At 45.1% G+C, this 20,804-nt stretch overlaps 1 protein-coding gene across 1 annotated transcript in view; it reads right to left on the bottom strand.

Moving 5' to 3' along the window:
- PSMA6 (proteasome 20S subunit alpha 6) overlaps nucleotides 1-20,804 on the bottom strand; it is a 502,474-nt gene that overhangs the window by 312,757 nt on the left and 168,913 nt on the right. The window contains exon 3 of the mRNA XM_044074125.1: nucleotides 18,349-18,430. Within this exon, the coding sequence (XP_043930060.1) occupies nucleotides 18,349-18,430 (82 nt within the window). The remainder of the gene's footprint in view (nucleotides 1-18,348; nucleotides 18,431-20,804) is intronic.

Raw genomic sequence — 20,804 nt, 5'->3', positions numbered from 1 at the left:
TTCAAAGAACAGGCAGCTGCAGGTTCGAAAGGGGGAAGAATCAAGGATGTTAAAATTAAATTTAGATCCCACTGTGGTGGGGGGTCTCATCGGAGGTTTCAGTAAAAAGATACCTCGAAGGAATGCCTTGCAAAGTTTATGTGACATAATGTTGTGGTCCAAAAGGCCTATATGAAAATTTGAAATGGCTGCCAGTTGAACTTTCACTGTGGAAAAAGAGGATCCTGAATGAAAAATCTCAGCTAGGAAGTCCAATACCGAATGAATTGGAGCAGTATAGGGGTCTATGTTCCTAGCTTTTGCCCAGAAAGAGAAACGTCGCCATTTACTAGTGTAAATCTTTCTGGTAGGAGATTTTAGGGAAGCTACTATGATATCCCGGACAGGATTAGAAATCATAGGAAGCCTGGCTAAGGATGGAAGTGGAGCAACCAAGCAGTGAGGTTGAGAGAAGGTATGGATTGGTGCAGTTGACCCGACTGGTGGGTCAGAAGATCTGGAACCGGGTCCAGATGCCATGGCTGTACCAAGAGATAATGATGTAGGAACGGAAACCATATCTGTCGAGGCCAATAAGGGGCAATGAGAATCAACTTGGCTCTCAAGGCGGTTGCTTTCTGAATTAGCTGAGGTATCAGCGGAAAAGGGGGAAAAGCATAAAGAAGTCCCCGGGGCCAATCTTGGGTTAGAGCATCTCTGGGGGGATGGCCTGGAAGGGGGAAGAGAGAGAAGAAGTCTGGGCATTTGCTGTTTTGAGGTGTAGCGGAAAGGTCGCAGCAAGGAAGGCCCCACTTCTGAAAAATCTCTTCCGCCACTGATTGTTTGAGAGACCACTCGTGAGGCATGAGAATAGCTCTGCTCAATCTGTCCGCTATGATGTTGGATTTCCCGGGGATGTGCGTTGCTATCAGAAACCGGTGAGAAGAGATTGCCCATTGCCAAAGTCTGAGAGCCTCTCGACACAGTGCATAGGACTTGGTTCCGCCCTGTTTGTTTATATACCACACTACGGACATATTGTCCGTTTGGACTGCAATAGTTCCCAGGGGAAGAGAGTCATTGAGGGCTTGCAACGTTAAAAGCACCGCTCTCATCTCCAGGACATTTATGTGCAGATGGTACTCGAAAGGTTGCCAAGTGCCATGGACCATTCTGCCCTGATAATGCCTCCCCCCACCCGATCAGGGAGGCGTCCGATGTAACCGTGGCAACCGGGGCAAGAGGAACAAAAGGTCTGCCTTGATGGATTTGAGGGGACGATATCCACCAAGTCAGATGCCTTTTGCAAGTTGGAGTTACTATGATCTCGTGACGCATGGGAAGTTGTTGAAAAGACCATTGGGTGAATAGAATCCATTGTAGAAGACGCATGTAAAAGCGGGCAAGGGGAAGAAGTGTTATGGCGGCCGCCATAAGACCCAATACCTTCAGAGCAAATCTGGCCTGAATTTTGTTGCTGAGAAGAATTACCTGGACGTGTCTTTGAATGTCCAAGATCCTTTGGTCTGTTAACTTTGCTGAAAGTTGTACGGTGTCCAATCTTGCACCTATAAAAAGTAATAGATTGACAAGGCGACAAGGCAGATTTTTCGAAATTTATAGAAATTCCTACCCCTCTGCAAATGTGAATGGTGTAATTTCTGGCTTGGAGAAGCTGATACCTGGTGGTGGCAGTGAGGAGCCAGTCGTCTAGATATGGAAACACCTGGAATCCTTGACATCTCAGGTGAGCCGTAACCACTGCCATACATTTGGTGAACACTCTGGGGGCTGTAGTGAGTCCAAAGGGCAGGGTTCTGAATTGGAAGTGACTGGTCCCCAGCCGAAAGAGGAGAAATCTTCTGGAGCATCTGTGAATTTTTATGTGATAGTACGCATCCTGAAGATCTATCTAGCACATCCAACTGTCCTTGCCCAAAAAGGGCAGAATGGACTGAAGCGTGACCATCCGGAATCTTGATTTCTTTACAAACTTGTTGAGTTTGCTCAGATCTAATATTGGTCTCCAGTCCCCTGTCTTTTTTGGAACTAAAAAGAACCTTGAGTAGATTCCGGATCCTATTTGGTCCGCTGGGACTGGCTGGATGGCTCTTTTTGCTAGCAGTTTTGATATTTCTAGTACTGCTAGTTCCCTTAGACCGGGTGGAACGTCTGGAAGGGTTCCCTTTTGTTGAATTGGGGTTTGAATAAAGGGAATTTTGTAACCCTCAGATATAATCGACTGTACCATTTGTCTTGAGAAAGGGAAAGCCAGGCTATTGGGTACAGCGATAATTTTCCCCCGACTGCCTCCGAAGGCGGACAATTGGGCAACATCTCAGGGATGCTGGAAGTGTTTGTCAGAAAGAGGCTCTCTGCTACCCTGATTCTGCGGACCCCCCCTCTGCCCCTAGTGCAGCGTCTATTATTGTTACCCCCTCTGCCTCTGGGGGTAAACTGACCGTGCGTCATGCGTGACTCCTTGAGATTTGCGGAACCACATTTTCCCTCCCTTCTGTCCTTTGGGGTAAGGTCTTGAAGGGGTGGAGAAACAGACTCCTACGGCAGAAAGAGTCTTGCCATCTTGTTCGCATCTAGTCAAAGTGTCTTTCAATTGAGGTCCGAACAAGGTCGAACCATCAAAGGGGGAGTTTGTGAAGGACGCCTTGAATGGGTCTGCAAAATTACAAAGCCGCATCCAGGACTGACGCCTTAAAGCCACTCCTGTGCCTGCGGCCCTACTCGCTCCATCGGCTGCATAAGAAATGAGCCGCATGGAGGAGTTAACAATGGAGTTAAGGATTCCTAGCTGTGAGCTAATCTTATCCTGAGACCAAGCAGCTGACGGATCCTGTAAAACTTCTCCCAACTCTTTAAGAACATCTCTTTGAAGGCGGGTGAAGTGGCATAAGTAGTTCAGCGATCTCATGGCAAAAGTCGCTGAAGAAAAAATCCGCTTGCCGTACCTGTCCATAGTCCTAGAATCCTTGTTAGGAGGATGGACAGGTGCTGAAGGATCAGCTAGTCCCTTCTTGGTGGCAGCAGCCACCACCATGGCATCAACTGGGACACCCTTTGTTAAATATTGTCTATCTTGTGGGGCCGTAATGAATTTTGAAGGCCTCCTAGGGATAGGTTCCACCGAATCCAGAGCCATCCACACCTTCCGAGCCACTACCTCCATAAGAGGGTCGAAAGGCGGAGACAACCAGGAGGTGGAGGGTCGAGATCCGAACACCTCCAGGTATACTGACTCGTCCTCGGAAGGATTAAGGGAGGGCCAGTTCCCCCTCTGCTTAAGGAGTTCAAGGATGTCTGAGAATGAGACATCCTCAGAGGAGGACCTTGGGGATCCCACCGACTCATCCAGGTCAGTATCAGATGTAGTAGACTCAGGGGAGTCTAGATGTTTCCTCTTACATGTCCTCTTATGCGGGGGTTCACCTCACGGATCAGGAGAAACCTCGGAAGAGGAAGATATTCCCAATGGTGAAACCTGAGGCATTGGATCTCTGGGTCCGGGAGCAAGAGAGTGGGAAGAGACGTCAGCAGGCACTGTAGTGGGAGGAGCTGATGGAACTGTCCGTTGACTAAGCCCAGGGGCTAGTACACTCCTCATCACCTCGGCTCCCCGTCAGAGAGACCAGAAAGTTCCCGCTCCGAAGAGATAGGAACTCCAGGCCTCACCGAGAGGGAAGGCTCCGAGGCAGATGTCGGGCCCGAGCTCACCAACGTCGAAGCTCCGAGAGGGAGAACGGGGTCAGACAAGGGTCCGATGCCACTCGCCCCCTCGGAGCCGAAGAGAGAGACCAGACGCCCGGATCCCTCCAATGAAGGCCTCAAGGAGGAAATCGGAGCAGAGGACGACGGAGCCGAAAGGGGTGGTATCGGCTCCGAAGCTACAACGGTGACGGTTCCAAGGAGCTCCGGCTCCGAGCTCTGTAAGAGAGTCGAAGGAGGAATGTTTGGTGGATGTGAAATAGCTACCGTCTGTTGAGATGGGCTATGGAGTATTTGGGCGAATGCCTGAGACTTTAATAGTCTACTCACCACTCTCTCGAGGTCGTGATCAGACAGCCTGGACGACAGAGAAGAATGGCTCCGATGACTCCGCTCCGAGAGCAAGGGTGATCTCGGAGCCGAACGTATGGACTCTACTGAAGGGGATCGAGATCTCTTTTTTGAGATCGATGGAGCCAACGGAGCCGAAGATACGTCGGCTCCAGCCGGAGCCGACACTGAATGTCTGGATTGGGCAGTATCGGCGCCGGATGGAGCCGATACTGAGACTGGTAAGGTGGAAAGATCGGCTCCGGCCGGAGCCAATCTCGACCCTGGTGAGGGTGAACCAGAAGCCGACGGCTTGGAACTCTCAGCCGATGGCTTAACAGGTTTCGAGGGCTTCCCCGGCGCCGACTTAGTCGGGGAGCTCTCGGGCTTTAATAAGCCCCTTAATATTAGCTTATTTCTTCGCTCCTGCAGGACTCTTGGGCTGAACGCATGACAGATAGCAAAAGAGTCCTGCAGGTGCAAAGGTCCCAGGCAATAAACACAAGAAGTGTGACCGTCTGTCAGAGACATCTTCTGATAGCACGAGTCACACTTCTTGAAGCCTGAGACCTTAGTGTCCTTCGACATAACTGTGTCGAGGAAACACAATACAGTAACACACACAAAAACACCCAATCCAACAATTTAAAATAAACAGGGATAACACACAGTCATACACAAACAATCCCTGACAGGAAAAAATTTAGGGAGGGGAAGGCCTAAGGCCTAAGCTAGGGAAAGAGAATAAAAAACTCGAAAAAAAGGGAACACTAACGGGAATAGGGTTAAAGTAAGCGTTAAGGTTAACAAAAAACAAATATATATATATATAAATTTAAAGGGGGGGTAGACGAAAAGTCTCAAATCTATTCACTTACCTGGAGCTGGTAAAAGAAGGCACCTCGTTAGCGAAGCGGCAAACGAGATCTGGGTAGTCTCCACCTTGCATCATGGGATATAGGGTTGCCTCGAGCTGGTAAAATTAGCTCTCGAGCTTAGCAAGTGCCGAGTCGGAGCCGAGGATCGGCTCCGAACCCATCCTGCAAGAAAGAAGGCGAGATTGACAACTTAACATCTGGGAGCTAAAATTCCTTGTTAAACACCAGAGTTACAGTAAGGTGCAATCTTATTTTAGATTTATTGATGATTTATTCTTCCTGTGGACAGGCTCACATGAGGAAATTGTAAATATGATAAAAGATATGAACACCACCACAAATTTCTTAGAATTTAAGTTTAGATAAAGAAAACAACACTTTTCACAGTAGAATATTTAGAAAAGAAATATTTTCAAATCAATATCTACACAAGGAAAGCCTACATCCATCACACATGAAGAAGGGAGTAGTCAAAGGTCAAATCATTCGTCTGAGCAGACTTACAACAGATGTTGACATCTTTCTTAATGAAATTACATTTTTAAGATCTTTGTTTCTGCACAGAGGATACGGTGTAGAGTGGATAAAGAAGATAGAACAGGAAGTTATATCTTTAAGGCAGGGAATAGCTAAACCCATTCTTTTGTCAAAGGATATTTGTTTAAGTTCAATCTCAGAGAAAATGGAAGTTAAGAACAGTCATTACATTTCATTTCCTTTACCTATAGTTAATGAAATGTGGTTTATAAGGGACATCATACAAAATAATTGGAAAATTTTGTTGGGGAACAAGGAATTGACTGCAAAAATAGGTATAACACCTAGATTTACTTACAAAAAGGTGGTTAACATCAAGTCTGTGTTAGAAGTAGAGAACAGAAAATATCATGACAACTTCAGAGCAGTAAGTACCAAAAAAGGAACTTATGCTTGTCAAAACTGCAAACAATGCAGATTTATCAGCAATAGTTCCTTTGTGACTGTAAAGTCTTTAAACTATACAGTATGGGCCAAAGGATATTTTAATTGCAACACATAATTCATAGTATACATTGCTTGTTGTGTGTCCTGCAACCATTATTTTATAAGAAAAACAAAAAGAGCTTTGAAACGCAGGATATACAAGCATAATTTAGCTATCAAAAACAAAGACAAGTTTAACTCACTGGCAAAACACACTGCAGTATGTTCAGAATTTAAGAAATTTGAATTTTCAGTGTTAGAGAAAGTCAATGAAGTGGTATTTGGAGGGGATTTGAACAACATTTTAGAATATAAAGAAACATTATGGCAACTCTGTCTAGCTGCTGATAAATTACCGGGACTTAATGAATCTATAAATCTGAAATGTTTTTTACTAAGTAGGTAATTTTTGAGAAGGATTATAGTTTGCATCTATAAAAAGTATATGTGTATGTGTGTGTGTACATACTAATTTTTTTAATCAATTTTTTACTTTTTTATACATTACATTATTAGATCATTATAGTTTAAATATGTTACTATAGTTAAAGAGTATATATGTTTTGTACTAGTTAGATTTTTCATTGTTTGATGTCATTTCCTGTTTTTAAGTATTTAAGGGAGCTTGGGTAGGATTGTATGTTTGTTTTCCGAAGAAGTTCACAAATTAAGTGAATGAAAGCGCTAAAACTTGTGTCACAGTTCATCTCTTGGTTGTCTGGATACAAGCCTGGGATTTTCTTACTTTTTTTAAATTTCGAACACTCTCCGAGGTCAGGAAAACTTTTATCTGTAACATGTCTATCCGTGTTCCTATGTATTCTATAACCTAGACAGGGTTCAGAAGAAATTTGGCTGTGTTGATGGTAATCCCTAGATAGTGTGCAAGATGTAGAAAATAGTCTCTGGTCCGACAAAGTAGACACTTGATGGGAGCAGCAAGGAGCCAATCATCCAGGTAAGGGTAGAGCTGAATCCCCTGAAGCCTCAGGTGAGCCACTACTACTGCTATCACTTTGGTGAACACTCTGGGGGCTGTGGTGAGACAAAAGGGTAGGGCTCGAAACTGATAATGCTTGGAAGCGGAGAAACCTCTTGGAGCTTCTGTGCATCTTTATGTGACAGTAGGTGTCCTGGAGGTCGAACAAATACATCCAGTCGCTCTTTTTCAGGTACAGCAGGATGGACTGTAAGGTGTCCATCCAGAACTTCTCTTTGGCAACTGACAGGTTCAGAGTAGACAGGTCCAGAATGGGCCTCAAGTCCCCCATCTTTTTCTGGCACCAAAAAAGAACCTGGAGTAGATGCCCGATCTGGACTGACCTGGGGGGACGGGTTCGATGGCTCGTTTCTTTAGCAGCTTGGAAACCTTTAGCACTGCTGTCTCCCTTTGTGCAGGTGGTATGTCTAGGAGGTGTTTGTAAGTTGTAGGGAGAACCACAAATGGGACTGAATACCCTCTGGAAATTATCTGAAGCACCCAACGGTCTGATAACACGGACTCCCATGCCCCCAGGTGCAACGACAGGCAACCCCTGACTGCCTCCAGAGCGAAGTCGTTGGTCAACCACTCGGGGCTGCTGCGCAGGCCAGTCCGAGAATGGGTCTAGAGCCCCAAAATTCTTCGGACCCCCACTGCTGCTGGGCCAGCATCTGTCCTGTCCCCTCTGCCTCTAGGGGAAGAAGGGCCCTGAGTATCCCGGGAATACTGAGACTTCTGGAACCACATCTTTTTTTGCCCTCGCTGATTCTGGGAAAAGGATCTTTGAGGGCTCAAGAAGCGTATTCCGACTGCAGACAGCATCTTCCCATCTTTCTCACTCTGCACCAAGGTGTCACGGACGGTCTTACCAAAGAGGGAAGAACCGTCATATGGGACATTCGCAAAAGACACCTAGAAGGGTTCAGTGAACTGACAATCTGAGCCAGGCGTTACGCCTTATGGAAACGCTGGACCCAGCCGCTCCTTCAGATGAGTGTGAGAGGAGTCACATAGACGTATTAGAAACCACTGTCAAGGTAGCCATCCTCACGGAGAAAGTAACCTTGTCCTGCTGTGACATGGACTTTGGGGGAGACTCAGCCAGTTCCTTAACCAGGTCACGCTGTAGTCGAGTAACATGGGCCAGATAGTCCAGCATCCTGACAGAAAAGGTTGCTGACGCATATACTCGCTTCCCTAGACGATCCAGCATCCTAGACTCACGGTCAGGAGGATGGACCAAGGAACTCTCCTGAGCTAGTTCCTTCTTGGTGGCAGCTGCTACCACCATAACATCTACCGGGGACCCTTTATTCCAAGCCGGTCTGTCTGCAGGGTGGCTCAATATTTTGTCCGGGCGCATAGGAATTGGTTCCGCAGTGTCCGGTTCCTTCCAAGCCTGTGAGATGACCAAGTCCACTAATGGATCCGTGGGGGGCACCCAGGAAGTAGACAGGCACGTGCCAAAAGCCTCCAGGAACACAGATTCGTCCGAAGAAGGTTTTGGGGCAGACCAACCTCCTCGCTGGTGCAAAATTTCCATAATTTCGCTGAAGGAGACATCCTTGGCAGGTGATCTGGGGGAACCTTCCCCATCATCCAAATCAGTGTCCTCAGTGAGGGACTCTGGAGAGAAGTCCAAGTGCCTCCTCTTGCACATATGCTTGCAAGGGAGCCTCTCTGGTGGGGCTTTCTGGAGGGGGCTAGCAAACTACTTGTTGTTCCTCAAGGGAAACCGCCTGGGGCTCCTTGAGCACAGGCTGTCCCTGTGGTAAAATGACAGGATTCACACACAAAGCAGAGGGAGTAGGGGTGGAGTCCAAAGATATAGTCAGGGGCCTCGACCCATTGGAGAGAACCCATTCCACGACATCGAATGCTGAAAGACAGCGAGCTTCCTGGGACATCAGGAAGGGAGCCGCTCTCCCCAGATCCGACGTCGGAATTGGAGCCGGGCCCAAACTAGACGGAGTGCCAAGGAGGTGTCCGTGACCCAACAAGGTACAAGCTGTTGGAAAAAAACTCCACCCCCTCGGATCAGACACCCAGGTTACGGCTCCAAGAGCCACTCGAATCCAAACTAGTAGGTTCTGACACGCTCCAGGCAGCTGTCCGCATTGAAGAAACAGGTACCGTCTGCGCCGACCCTCTGACTAAGGGAACTCTCGGATCCATGTACTCCAAAACTGGGGATTGGACTGGAGAAGGAGATATACGTGTAAAGAGAAGCGAGCTCCCGGATCCAGAGGGAGAGGCGGCCGGGCAAAACGCCCATCTGAATTTGTGCGCAAATAAATCTCCGCATCATTTTATCCATGTCAGCTTCTGAGAGGCTGCTGTTAGACAGAGACGAAGCCACGGACTCTGACCTGGGGGGGGGGTCGAAGAACCAAAGCTCTAGAAGATGGCCTGGGCTCCTCTGGCACTGGAGAAAACCTAGGAGATCAGAGCTGAGGGGAGTCAGGTCGGTGCCTAGTCTGAAGTTTGGGGGGATGCCCCGTCAGAGCCGAAAGGTCCGGGGACCTCTTCCACTTGTCACTCCTATGCTCTCTCTCCTTCTCTCTGCCCTTTCTAAGCTCTCCTTCCACAGGCTTAGAGGCAGGAGGATGTGTCCCAGCCTGGGAGGGAGGAGAAGCAAGGGCAGGAGTCGAAGGAGAGGTGGTCACAGCCGTGACCGAAGCAGAAGTGGAGGCAGCCACCTCAGTAGAAGGGAGCAGTTCCTTCATCATAAGTTTAGACCTACGGTCTTTAAGGGCTCCCGGGTTAAAACTCACGCAAATACTGCTGTCCATTGACAGATGGGCAGCACCCAAACAAAGAACACAAAAAGAGTGTGGGCGTCAGCAGGCGACAAGTTTGTGGCCACACTCAGTGCATCTTTTAAAGAAGATTTGTTTTGGGAGATCAGCCATAACCAGTCCCAAGAAACAAAAATGGGATTTTTAAAGACACTCTCCACTCACCACACACTCAGAACCACAAGCACACAAAAGGCTGAGGGGGGGGAGGGGAAAAGCCTAACTAATACAGAACTACCTGAAAACTAAGGAAAAGTACCTACACTTGACGCACCAGCGAGGGGGAGGAAGGGAGGAGACCTACACTACCAGAAAACACACTGAACCCGAAGAAAAAAGGTAACAAAACACTTCAAAAATCTACTCACAACCTGGAGCTCAAGGATCATGATGCGTTGCGAAGCCGCTGCAAACGAGATCCGAGGGTTGGAAGGTAGTGGTGGTGTATTATGGGAAGGGGAGGAGCATGGAGCTCAGAGCAGATGCTTGTGAAGTTGCCGGCTCGGATCCGTTATGGATCCAATACCCACAGGTTGAAGATCAAATGAAGTAAACTAATTCAGATCTTTGGTTTTTAGTTCTAATGAAGTTCCTAACCTATTAGAGAACGAAAGTGCCCAACCTTGTTCAATAAACAAATTTTGTATTTTACTTGGTAACACTAGATTATATTGTTCAAGTGGGATAAGTTCAGTGCTCTCAGAGGGCATGGACCAAGGAACTCTGCTCAGAGACTGCCTTCCTGGTGGCGGCCACCACCAAGATCACATCCACGGTCAAGCTCTTACTCCAATGCAGCCAATCCTTGGGAGGAGCAAGAATTTTGTCAGGTTTTTTAGGAATAGACTCCACCATGTCAGGTTCCTTCCACACCCTCCAAAACACTAGGTCTATGAGTGCATCAAGAGGGGGAACCACTCAGTGTGTGGATAGGCAGACTTCAAAAGCCCTCAAAAATACTAACTCCTCTGGAGAGGGGGGGCTTCAGTGGTCTAGTCCCTATGCTGGTGAAGAAGTTACAAGAGATCACCAAAGGAGGTGTCATCCCATGGTGACTTAGGGGACCCCTCTCCTTCTTCAAGGTCAGTAAGGTGAGTCAAGGTGCTTCCTTTTGCACCTCCTCTTGTCTGAGATCTCCTACTCAAGCGAAAGCAGAGGAGAGGGGCAAGAAGCAGAAAGTGTCACCAGGGGAGAAGACTGGAAAACAACCGGCATGGGCTGTCGAGGAGCAGGCTGATGACTAGTCACTGGAACAAATCACAATGGGAATGGAACGCTGGCTGTGGAAGACTGACCCATCTCCTTAGTGGAGAACATCCTCTCCACGATGAAGGCAGATGCTGGCCTCCAAAGCCAACAGTCCCAATATCCAAAAATACCAGAGATGAGTCCAGGGGAGCTACACCTTGCCCTGACATTGAGACTGGAGCCAAGATGTCAAAGTCCAAAGCCCCAAGCGGGAGGGACAAACCCGAAGCTGGAATCACTGAACCCGACAAACTCCAGCCTCAACGCCATAACTCCAAGGTCCACTCGGCTCCAGCGTAGCCAGAGTAGACAAGACCAAGAAGGAGGGGAGAACCAAGGGTGGCCAAACCATCTGGTGCAACCCTGAAGGTGGGAATACAGATGGGCCTGAGGACCTCAGATCCACAGGGACCAAGAGAGGAAATCAAGGTAACAAAGTCAAGGTTCCGGGAAGAGGCCTCAGGCCAAGGGATAAGACCTAATTGCATCTGAGTCTGCAAAAAGGTCCTCATCAGCTGCTCCAAGTCCGATGCTTTGAAAGTGCCCACTGTGCAGATGACGTCACCAATGGGGGCTTGGAAGACAAAGAACCTACTTGGAGGATCAGAGCCTGAAAGACTTTGAACCAGGGCAAGAAGGAAAAGACTCTTGAGACGTCTCCGATGAAGATGATAGGAAGAGTGGGATGCCACTGATCCTGATGGACCCCTCTGACCAAAAAGGTGTTCAGTACACTGAGGACCAGAGATGGAGCCTTGTTTGTAGTGGGCACAGAGAATGATTGGCTCCAAAGAGTCAGAGAAAACACCAGTGCTAAGGCTACCACAGGTACCTGAAGGCCTTATGACCTTCAGGTCCGGCGAGCCAGAAGAGTGTCCAGGCATGGAGATTTTTTGAATCCCTTATCCCAAGATATGGCAGGACATGAACAACACAGAAGAAAAAAAAAGTACTACATTTACTACACTTTAGAGAGAACCAACTACTGTACCTGGAGGAAAGAGAACAGCACTGCAAACAAACTTGAAGAGGCTAGAAAAGCCCACCGTTAACTACACACAAACACATACCCCCAATAATAACAAATCTAAGCCTAAACCTAAGTAATCTAACTGACCTATTTTATACCTAACCTACTGTCTTCCAAAGGGCAAGGGGAAAAAAAGCACTACAGCAAGCCTACACAATAATTACCAAAAGGATATGGTTTTGCTGAGTCACAGATCAAGCTGCTGACATGAATGGCAGCAAACTTGATCTGGGGAGTCTGTTGAGAAATGAGGGATTGTGGTTAGAGGAGGTGAAGCCAATGAGTTGAAGGCTGGACGATTAGGCTGGCATCAGATCAGAGCTGGATCTGACAACCCACAGGTTGAAGCCAGACAAAGAAGACAACATATCCTGCATGTTACTGTAAATATATATATATATATATGTGTATATATATATATATATATATATATATATATATATATATATGTATATATATATATATATATATATATATATATGTATATATCATTCATCTGCTCTTACTGTAACTGTCTTAGTTGCTCTTCTGCGTGCTGTTATCTGTTCAGTCACTCTTACTCTGCACTTATTACTGCGTGTTAGTAGCCTTCTAATTTACTGCCTTCTGCACTTGTTTTTTAGTCATTTGTTAATTTAATTGCATTTATTTGAACTGCATTTGCTGTAGTGGTGCTACACGCTCGGGTGTGCTGGCCTGCACTACAATTTGAATTATATTTACTGCTGTTTTAGCTGCTTTTCTGTAACAAAAAAAAATTCTAAGCTTGTTTCCTGCCTTTCCTGTAACTAGTCAAGTCCAGATACACACTTGCTGTTTCCAGGACTGTTGGTAAGCTTCTGAGCCCCGCAAGCCTTTCTGTGTTGGAGGGAAGCCGCCTAGTTGATCAGTGGGAGTGGTAAACACTAGGTAGCCTGTCTACCACAAGAGGAGAGGTTCTTGGCCCAGAAATTGTAGTTTATTGACCGTTTGGGCAGTTTGTCCATCTTTTTCAACTTTCTGGTTTAAAAGACCACATCTGCACTTGTTTCCCATCTTTCCTGTAACTAACCTACTGGGTAGCACTAGAAAACCATAAACTGATACAAGCCTTCTAGCTTAGGAGAGAGACTTTGGCGTGATTAAGTATCATTTTTCTGTACTTTCTTGCTGTACTTAACTGTTTTCTGCCTAAACGCAGATTTTGCAGCATTTATTGTGATTTAAAAGCTTATTTTTTTCAAATATTTTACTCATTTGACTGCCTGCACTTTTAAAAAGTTGCTTTTTGTTTAAATAATTTGTTTAACTGTTGTAGGCTACACACTAAAGTGCGATAGCCTTTTCTGATCTTTTGTAGTCGCTTAAAGCTGTTTCAAGTGTATTTTTTTACAGTTTTGCCTTATCTTTTAAAAAAAAACTCCTTGTTTCCCGCCTTTCTAAGCTAGTATAGTCCAATTTTCAGGCTAGTGCTGAATTCAGGGCTGTGATACTAGCTTCTGAGTTGCCCATACCTTACTTGGATAGAAGGAAGTTTCTCTGTTCCCCTGTGAGAGAGGTGAGCTTTGAACAACCTATCTGTCCCTGGAAGAGTGGTTCCAGCCCAGAAGTTAGCAGTTTATTGGCCACTTTGGGTTAATTTCTATCTAATTCATTTCCATACTATAAAAGTACATTTGCACGGTATTGTGCACTGGGTAGTACCAGTTAGCTGCGGTTAAATTAGTCCTTGCTCCACTAAGTCTCCTCTTCAGTTTTTCCCTTGAAACTAGTCTAACTCTCCACCTAAGCACTCAAAAAGCATCTTACAGCCTAGCACTTGCTCAGACTTAATAGCAAGCACTAATATACCCTGACACTGATTGCCCAAGCAGGGCAAGGCTCTTTATTCACCCTTCACCAACCAAGCGACTAAGCAGCTCACCCTACTATTCAGGCATGACCAAAGGGCAACTTCAGGTGCACTCTTCAGTCCAGCTAGTGAATCTGTTGTGTATCCTGAGGCAAAGTTACAACTACCTCATGTACACAGATAACCCTCTTCTCCTACCACAAAACACTAACATATGCGAGAGATGCAATTACACAGCCAAACTGGAAGCTAAGCTATCTCCACCCAAGACTGGAGCAGACAGTCAAGAGGAGAAGGTTAACACTTGCACCACAACTCCAGCCGCACACAGACCTACTAAAACAGCACTGGCAAAAAATACACATAAATACACACAATCATACTTGGAGGCTCTAAATAAAAACCTGCAAAAGCATGAGAGACCTCCAAAGCAGACACCCAAATAACCTGCACTTCCCGTCATAAAACAGACAACACATAAAACACAAAATCAGTGTGCCGCACAATCACAGCCCTTAAGGCGAAACAACATACCTAACACACTAGTAACAGGTGACTCTATAGTCAGGCACACTAACGTCCCACTCACTAGGCTGGACAAGCAGAAGGTTACTGTTAGCTGCCTGTCAGGAGCCAGAATCCACCACATAACACAAGCATTCAGGTCACTCCAGAACAAGTACAAATATGACTCTGTCATTGTTCATGTTGGTGTGAATGACCTGAGACGTACCTCCCTGGACTACATAAAGAGACATGGAAGAGCTCTCTGATCATATAGCCTTGGCTGGTATAACCCTGACCCCAAGTAGCATCCTGCTCTCACCAAGAATGACACCTTGGTATAAAGAAAAAAAATGATCAATTTCAACAGTTGGCTAAGCTTCTGGTGTCATTCAAAGGGGATCCAGTGTCTGTCAGCCTGGGACGACATGCTCGACAAGCTGCGTTGCTTTGCAAGAGATGGCTTGCACTCGTCACTCCTAGGCTTTTGAATACTGGCCAAGGCTCTTGTTGCCCCCATAGTGCCTTTTTTAGGCAAGGCTCAAAAGTCAAACCCACCTCCGTAAACAGCACAATTAACAAAAAACTGAGGGTTATGCTACTCAATGACAGGAGTTTAAATCTCAAAATGCACGCGCTCGAAGCATTCCTCAGTATGGAGAACGTCGACATCTGTGCAGTAACTGAAATCTGGTTCAAAGCTCCAGAGAGCACCCCAGCACTATCGGGCTACAACTCATACCACACGTTTCGGCAACAGAACACGGACCGAAACACAAAAGGAGGGGGTGTATCCATATTCATCAAGGATACCTACACCTCTAGGTTAGTGGTGCAGCATGATACCTCTGAGATCACCCATGTGCAACTAACATTGGGCAAATCTGCAATGCAAATTGTGGCCTGCTACAGATCACCCTCCATGACCCAGGACCACCACTCCACCTTTCTGGAGACACTGGAAAATATGAAGGTCCTACCAATCACCCTGATATTGGGCGATTTCAATTACACTACCATTCACTGGGAAAACTACTTTAGTACAAATTCCCAGGCCCAGCACTTCCTGGAATTCATCAACTCAAACGCCCTGGATCAGCTGGTAAACTCCCCTACCAGAGGTGAAAACATATTGGACCTGGTCATCACCAACATGGGCGACAGGTGTTCCACACCGGAGGTCAACCTGTCACTCGTTAGATCACACCATGAACTAATCACTCTGGATATCCACACTCCACCACCACCTCCAACTAAGGAAACCACAGTAAAAAACTTTTCTAAAGCAAACTTCACCTTACTTAAGACAGAGGTGGTAAGTTTCACAGCCCCCACGCTAAAGATAACATTGCCCAAGATGCAGAAACCTTTACAATTGCACTCTATGAGCACCTACAAGGATGCATGGATCGTGCCGTCCCTAGTAAAACCAAGACTAACTCCTCTAAGAGAAGGAAATCAGTTTGGTGGATCCCTGCAATAAACAGGCTATACAATAGAAGGAGAAAATTAGTTCAGAAAAAAAAAGCAAATCCCAAGAAGGAAAGACATCCGTGATCAGTATCAGTAAGAAACTGAAGTCCCTCATGTAATCATTCGAGGCTAACTTCAAAAGAAAAATAGCCAAGGATTCAAAAGATAACCATAAAGCCTTCTTTAACTATGTTAAGAATCTAAGTGGCAACTCGCAGAGGTGCACCGAACTAGTGCAAAATATCACAAAATATACTGAACCTACTGATATTGCCAAGATCCTGGCAGATAGTTTCAGTGCAAACTTCACCCCCCTCTCACCTCCAAAAGGGCCCACAACAATACCGGAAAAGTGTAGTGTCCCAAAAATCACAGACGCACAAGAGAAAACAGCCCTTTCAAAAGCCAAAAACACAGCATCAATGGGACCAGATGGTGTCCCAGGCTGCGTCTTGCACAAACTACAGAACAAATTAACCCACCTAAACACGCTGTTCAACCTCAGCCTCTCCACAGGCTATGTGCCCACAGAATGGCACACAGCAACAGTTATTCCTCTCCACAAAGGAGGGGCCACAACTGACCCGGGTAACTATCGTCCCATAAGCCTGACTAGCCTGGTCTGCAAGGCTGTGGAGCACATCATCATGGAACTCATTAACAAAGACATTGGGAACCTCCAAACACTTGACCCAACCCAGTTCAGCTTTGTTAAGGGCAGATCATGCCTACTAAACCTGGATGTATTCTTCGAGACAGTCACCAAGGCCATAGACGAGGGAAAGGTGGTTCACACAGCCTACCTTGACCTCACCAAGGCTTTCGACACCATTTCCCACTCAAGTATTACAGAAAAATACACCAGCCTGAACATAAACCCCTACGTCACGAGATGGGTTGCCAACTGGCTTACAGACAGAACTCACACAGTAAGAACAGCAGACCCCAGGTCCGACTCTAAACCAGTTGCAAGTGGTGTCCTGCAAGGCTCGGTCCTGGGACCCCTACTGTTCGGCATATACTTCTCAGAAGTACAGGTAAACACAGGAGGGCTATGGCTAACCAAGTTCGCCGATGACTGCAAACTGGGAGCCATAACTCACTCTCCAGCTGACACGGACATCTTCCAAAAGGGCCTTACTGAGACGGACACCTGGTGTCAAAGTCATGGCCTCAAGCTAAATGCCAAAAAAATGCAATCATCCCATATGGGAAAAACAAAACACCCACGAATTACCACATAGGTGGCAGCCCCCTTAATACAGAAGAGGTAATAAGATATCTGGGGACCCAGGTAGATAGTAATCTCTCCTTTGACAATCATATTGCCAAAGTAGTTAGAAAATCCTTCTATGTGGCCCATTTAATTACTAAAGGGTTCGCATCTAGAAATAAAGAGGTTACAGTGCCCCTCTACTCGTCACTCATTAGACCCATCATAGAGTACAATTCCCCATTTGGGATGTTCCTCACAAGACACTTCCAACAGCTGGAAAGACCACAAAAGTACCTCACCAAGAGGATTACTGGTCTCAAACATATGTCCTATGCAGCCTGACTGAAAAAACTCTGGCTGTACTCAGTGGCATATCGCTTACTCAGAGGTGATCTCTGCCTGACTTACAAAGCCATGTCCAACTCAGAATTGATGGACATGCTCCACCTAAAGAAATCCAAGTCACTGCGAGCCACATGCTTTAGTGAGCTAAACCTCTCCACAACAATAAAGAGAACATGCTGGAAGGATAGATTCCTGTCACAGAGACTTTGGAACAAAATTCCAAATTACATCAGGCAGAGCCCCTCACTAACACTCTTCAAGAGAAACCTTGACGAGTGAATGGGTAACAGAAAATACACCCCTTGGATCACTTCATTGGCTCTGCTTGCCAGAAGATCAGTTAATTAATCAATGGGGCTGCGAAAGCAGACACACTCTGGCTAGGCTTATAAATGCCCTCGGGCAGATAGCCTAGTACCTACCTATGTACCTATGAACCTCTTAGCACAAAAAATTAACCATATCATCTCTATAAAGTGAAGACTTACCCAACTAAACAGTAATAACAGATAAAGTAAGTTTTTTTGGAACTAGCTAATGAAGGGCACATAAGAATCAAAAGTCATCATTTCCATCAATTCTTTGATACCAGACAGATACACACAAGGTAAACTAAACTAGGATGGAAAAAAGGTAAATAAAAATGCATGATGGCATAAAAACATGAATTTTCACCTAGTTTTAAGGGCAAAAAATTTGAGCAAGTGATCTGACAGCCAAAAGGGGAACTGTATTCTTTAATCTGACGTGATGATCCAAATGTTTTATGGGCTACAGTCTTGTACTACTGATGTCATTTTGTGCAAGTTTTAAGGAAAGCAGCTTTATAAACAGAGTGAGTGACAGAGAGAGAGAGAGAGAGAGACAGAAATGTCTGCCTAACTAGCATGTACTACCCTGTAAGCAATTCATTCTTTGAAACAACGTAAGTGGTGTTAGAGAGACAAAAAGAGTAGTTTTTTAGCAAATCAGAAATAGTTCTGGCAGACAGCCTAAAAGACTAGAGTGACAGTCTCTAGAACACAAACATGAAGTACAAAGAAATGCATACCTGTCATGCCTGTCATCACACAGCCAATCTTATCTGTGATTCTGAACAAATGAGTAACAGTAATGGAATCCAACAGCTTGTCCTGAAACAAATAAATGCAATACATGTCGATTAATAGTGTGAAACAAATTTCGAAACATGTAGTATAGAATCAACAAATTCAGTTGTGTACGACATGTATAACCAACCCTAAGAAAAGTGTAGACAAAAAAAATTAATTTGTAACTTGGGGTCACAATGAAATAAAAAAATAATTAAGGGGAAAAAATAGCAGTCAACTTCTGTTAAATCATTAAGACTTCACCCAGAAACTGAAAACCCAGTGGTCGATCAGAATCATGGTTTCTTACAATTCCTTAACTTGTACCACTGAATAACAGCGACACTACCTTACTAAGGTTTCTTTTCAGATGTATTCACAGTCTTCCCACAATGCAGTGTGTCCACTCCACTCCACCCCACCCCACAATATGGAGCGCGCGAGCACACACACACGTACTAAAATAAATGTAGTGATTTCTTCCCATATTTAGACTATAGTAACAGTGCTTTAAGATCTTGGCTTTCTCAACTGTCTCTGGAAACAGTGGTGATGCTTTTTTCCCCCAATTAATTACTCCAATCTGTGATAGGCCGAGGTTCTACACTGGTGACAGGGTCTCCAATCTTGCTAGAAGTATGCAGAATAAAACAGGTTATCAAGAGTACAAAAAAGCCACAGTGCTATTACTGCATGTTGGGTTAATGTCAGGCCTGTAAGTATGGCATTAAAAAAAAATCCAAAGTGCACAGGGTAATAATAGTTTTGCCTGGCTTCACTCTCCCACTGTCTTACTACATATCTATGCCAACTGGGGTTAGGAAGGTGGAGGATGAGTCAGTAAAGCAAGGAATGGGTTCGGGGTAGCGAAGGCCAAAGAAAAAATGTCGAAAGTCTATCAAGACTGAGCTGCTGCTCTGACGAATTTGTTAAAACAAACAACAGCTACTTGCAGTTGTGTATACGGGCTTTGACTTCCTACAGTTACACAGATACAAACAATTTAGTAATCAAAGAGAAGAACACTTTCCAAGTCTGCTTATGCAGTACTAACTTTATTTATGTACTTATTTTTGTTTACCAGGGCAAAATATTGATCAAATTTCACCATTTGCTGCCTCAGCCTGAAGTTACATACACAGTAACAATAGTAATTAAGATTAAAGGTATAGTTGAACTATACAGTATAGTGACAAAATATAACAGTTGTTAAAAATAAAAACACACATATTTACAAGTAAGTTTAAAAAACATAGGATCATAAGCATGCATTGTTATGGATGAGGTAAATATGGACCAGCCAAAAGAACGACATAGTACAACAAGTACAGAGGTAAACTTTAGCAGTTAAAAAAAAAAAAAAAAAAAAGTAAAAAACTGTAAAATACCAAGAGATCTAAAAGAGCTAATAACTGGAAAAGTGGATACTGAATATACAGTAGGGAATGGACAGGGCAAATGGGAAAGCGGGGTGTATGAATTTTTATGTTGTTGGAGAGTTTAGGAGCTTAAGCAGCCAAGGCTTTCTGGGGTGAACATGATGCAACCATTGCAGGGGGTGACATGGCAGATTTCTGACATGTACGTTTATACTCTTCAGTTAGGTATTGATTGAACTGAGGTCTGAACTGCTGGCAGTCTCGGATTTAAGCAAGATCAGGTGGCAATGACTGCCACAGCTTACAGGTATGAACAGAGAGGCTGTAGTCTCTGGAATGGCTGGAGCTATGAGAGTATGACCTTTAGCAGATTGGCTTCTTAGGCTGTAGTGGGGGTTGGATGTAGTTCGTTTCAAAGTTAGGGGAAGGATGGTGTCCCAAAGTAGGAGTTTAAAGCGAGGGGAGTTAAGAAAGAGGTTGACTCTGTCTTGAATAGGTAAGCCTGTTTGTCTTTTTCCAAGAAAATTGCAGTGAAGTTTACACAGAGAGGAGTTGGTCATAAATGACACATTTATTAGAATTAAAGATTGTAAGTTGGTGGTGGTGTTTTTTTTTTTTTTTTTGTAATAAGCACTGGCAAACAGGGCTAGGACATATTCTAGTTGTGCAGACAGGGCACGTTTACCTAAGGCTGCTCTAGCAGGTTGATAAAGGAAATAAGCTTTCTGTACCACAACAGGAGGTAGTTGACTTTGGATTTGCCTTTCTGAATGTGGCCTTGGATGATGAGGAGTTGGTCAAACCAAATGCCAAGGTATCCAAATGATGTGGTGGACTCAATTAGGCTGCTGCCTAAATCTTTGATATGAACAGGCCTAAGGCCTTTATGGAGTCTTTTCTTTGTGCCAAACAGCATGGACTTTGGTTTTTCAGAGTTGTGGGGAAGTTTTCTTTATAACAAAAAAAAAAGTCCTATTTATAAAAGGTCAGCTTGAAGTTTATTTTGGATGATGTCATGGGAAGGGGTGGATCTACAG

Source organism: Protopterus annectens, chromosome 6.part0, assembly GCF_019279795.1.
Source record: "Protopterus annectens isolate FY-2018-M chromosome 6.part0, PAN1.0, whole genome shotgun sequence".
NCBI lineage: Eukaryota > Metazoa > Chordata > Ceratodontiformes > Protopteridae > Protopterus > Protopterus annectens.
This window is presented reverse-complemented; position numbering and strand designations above follow the sequence as displayed.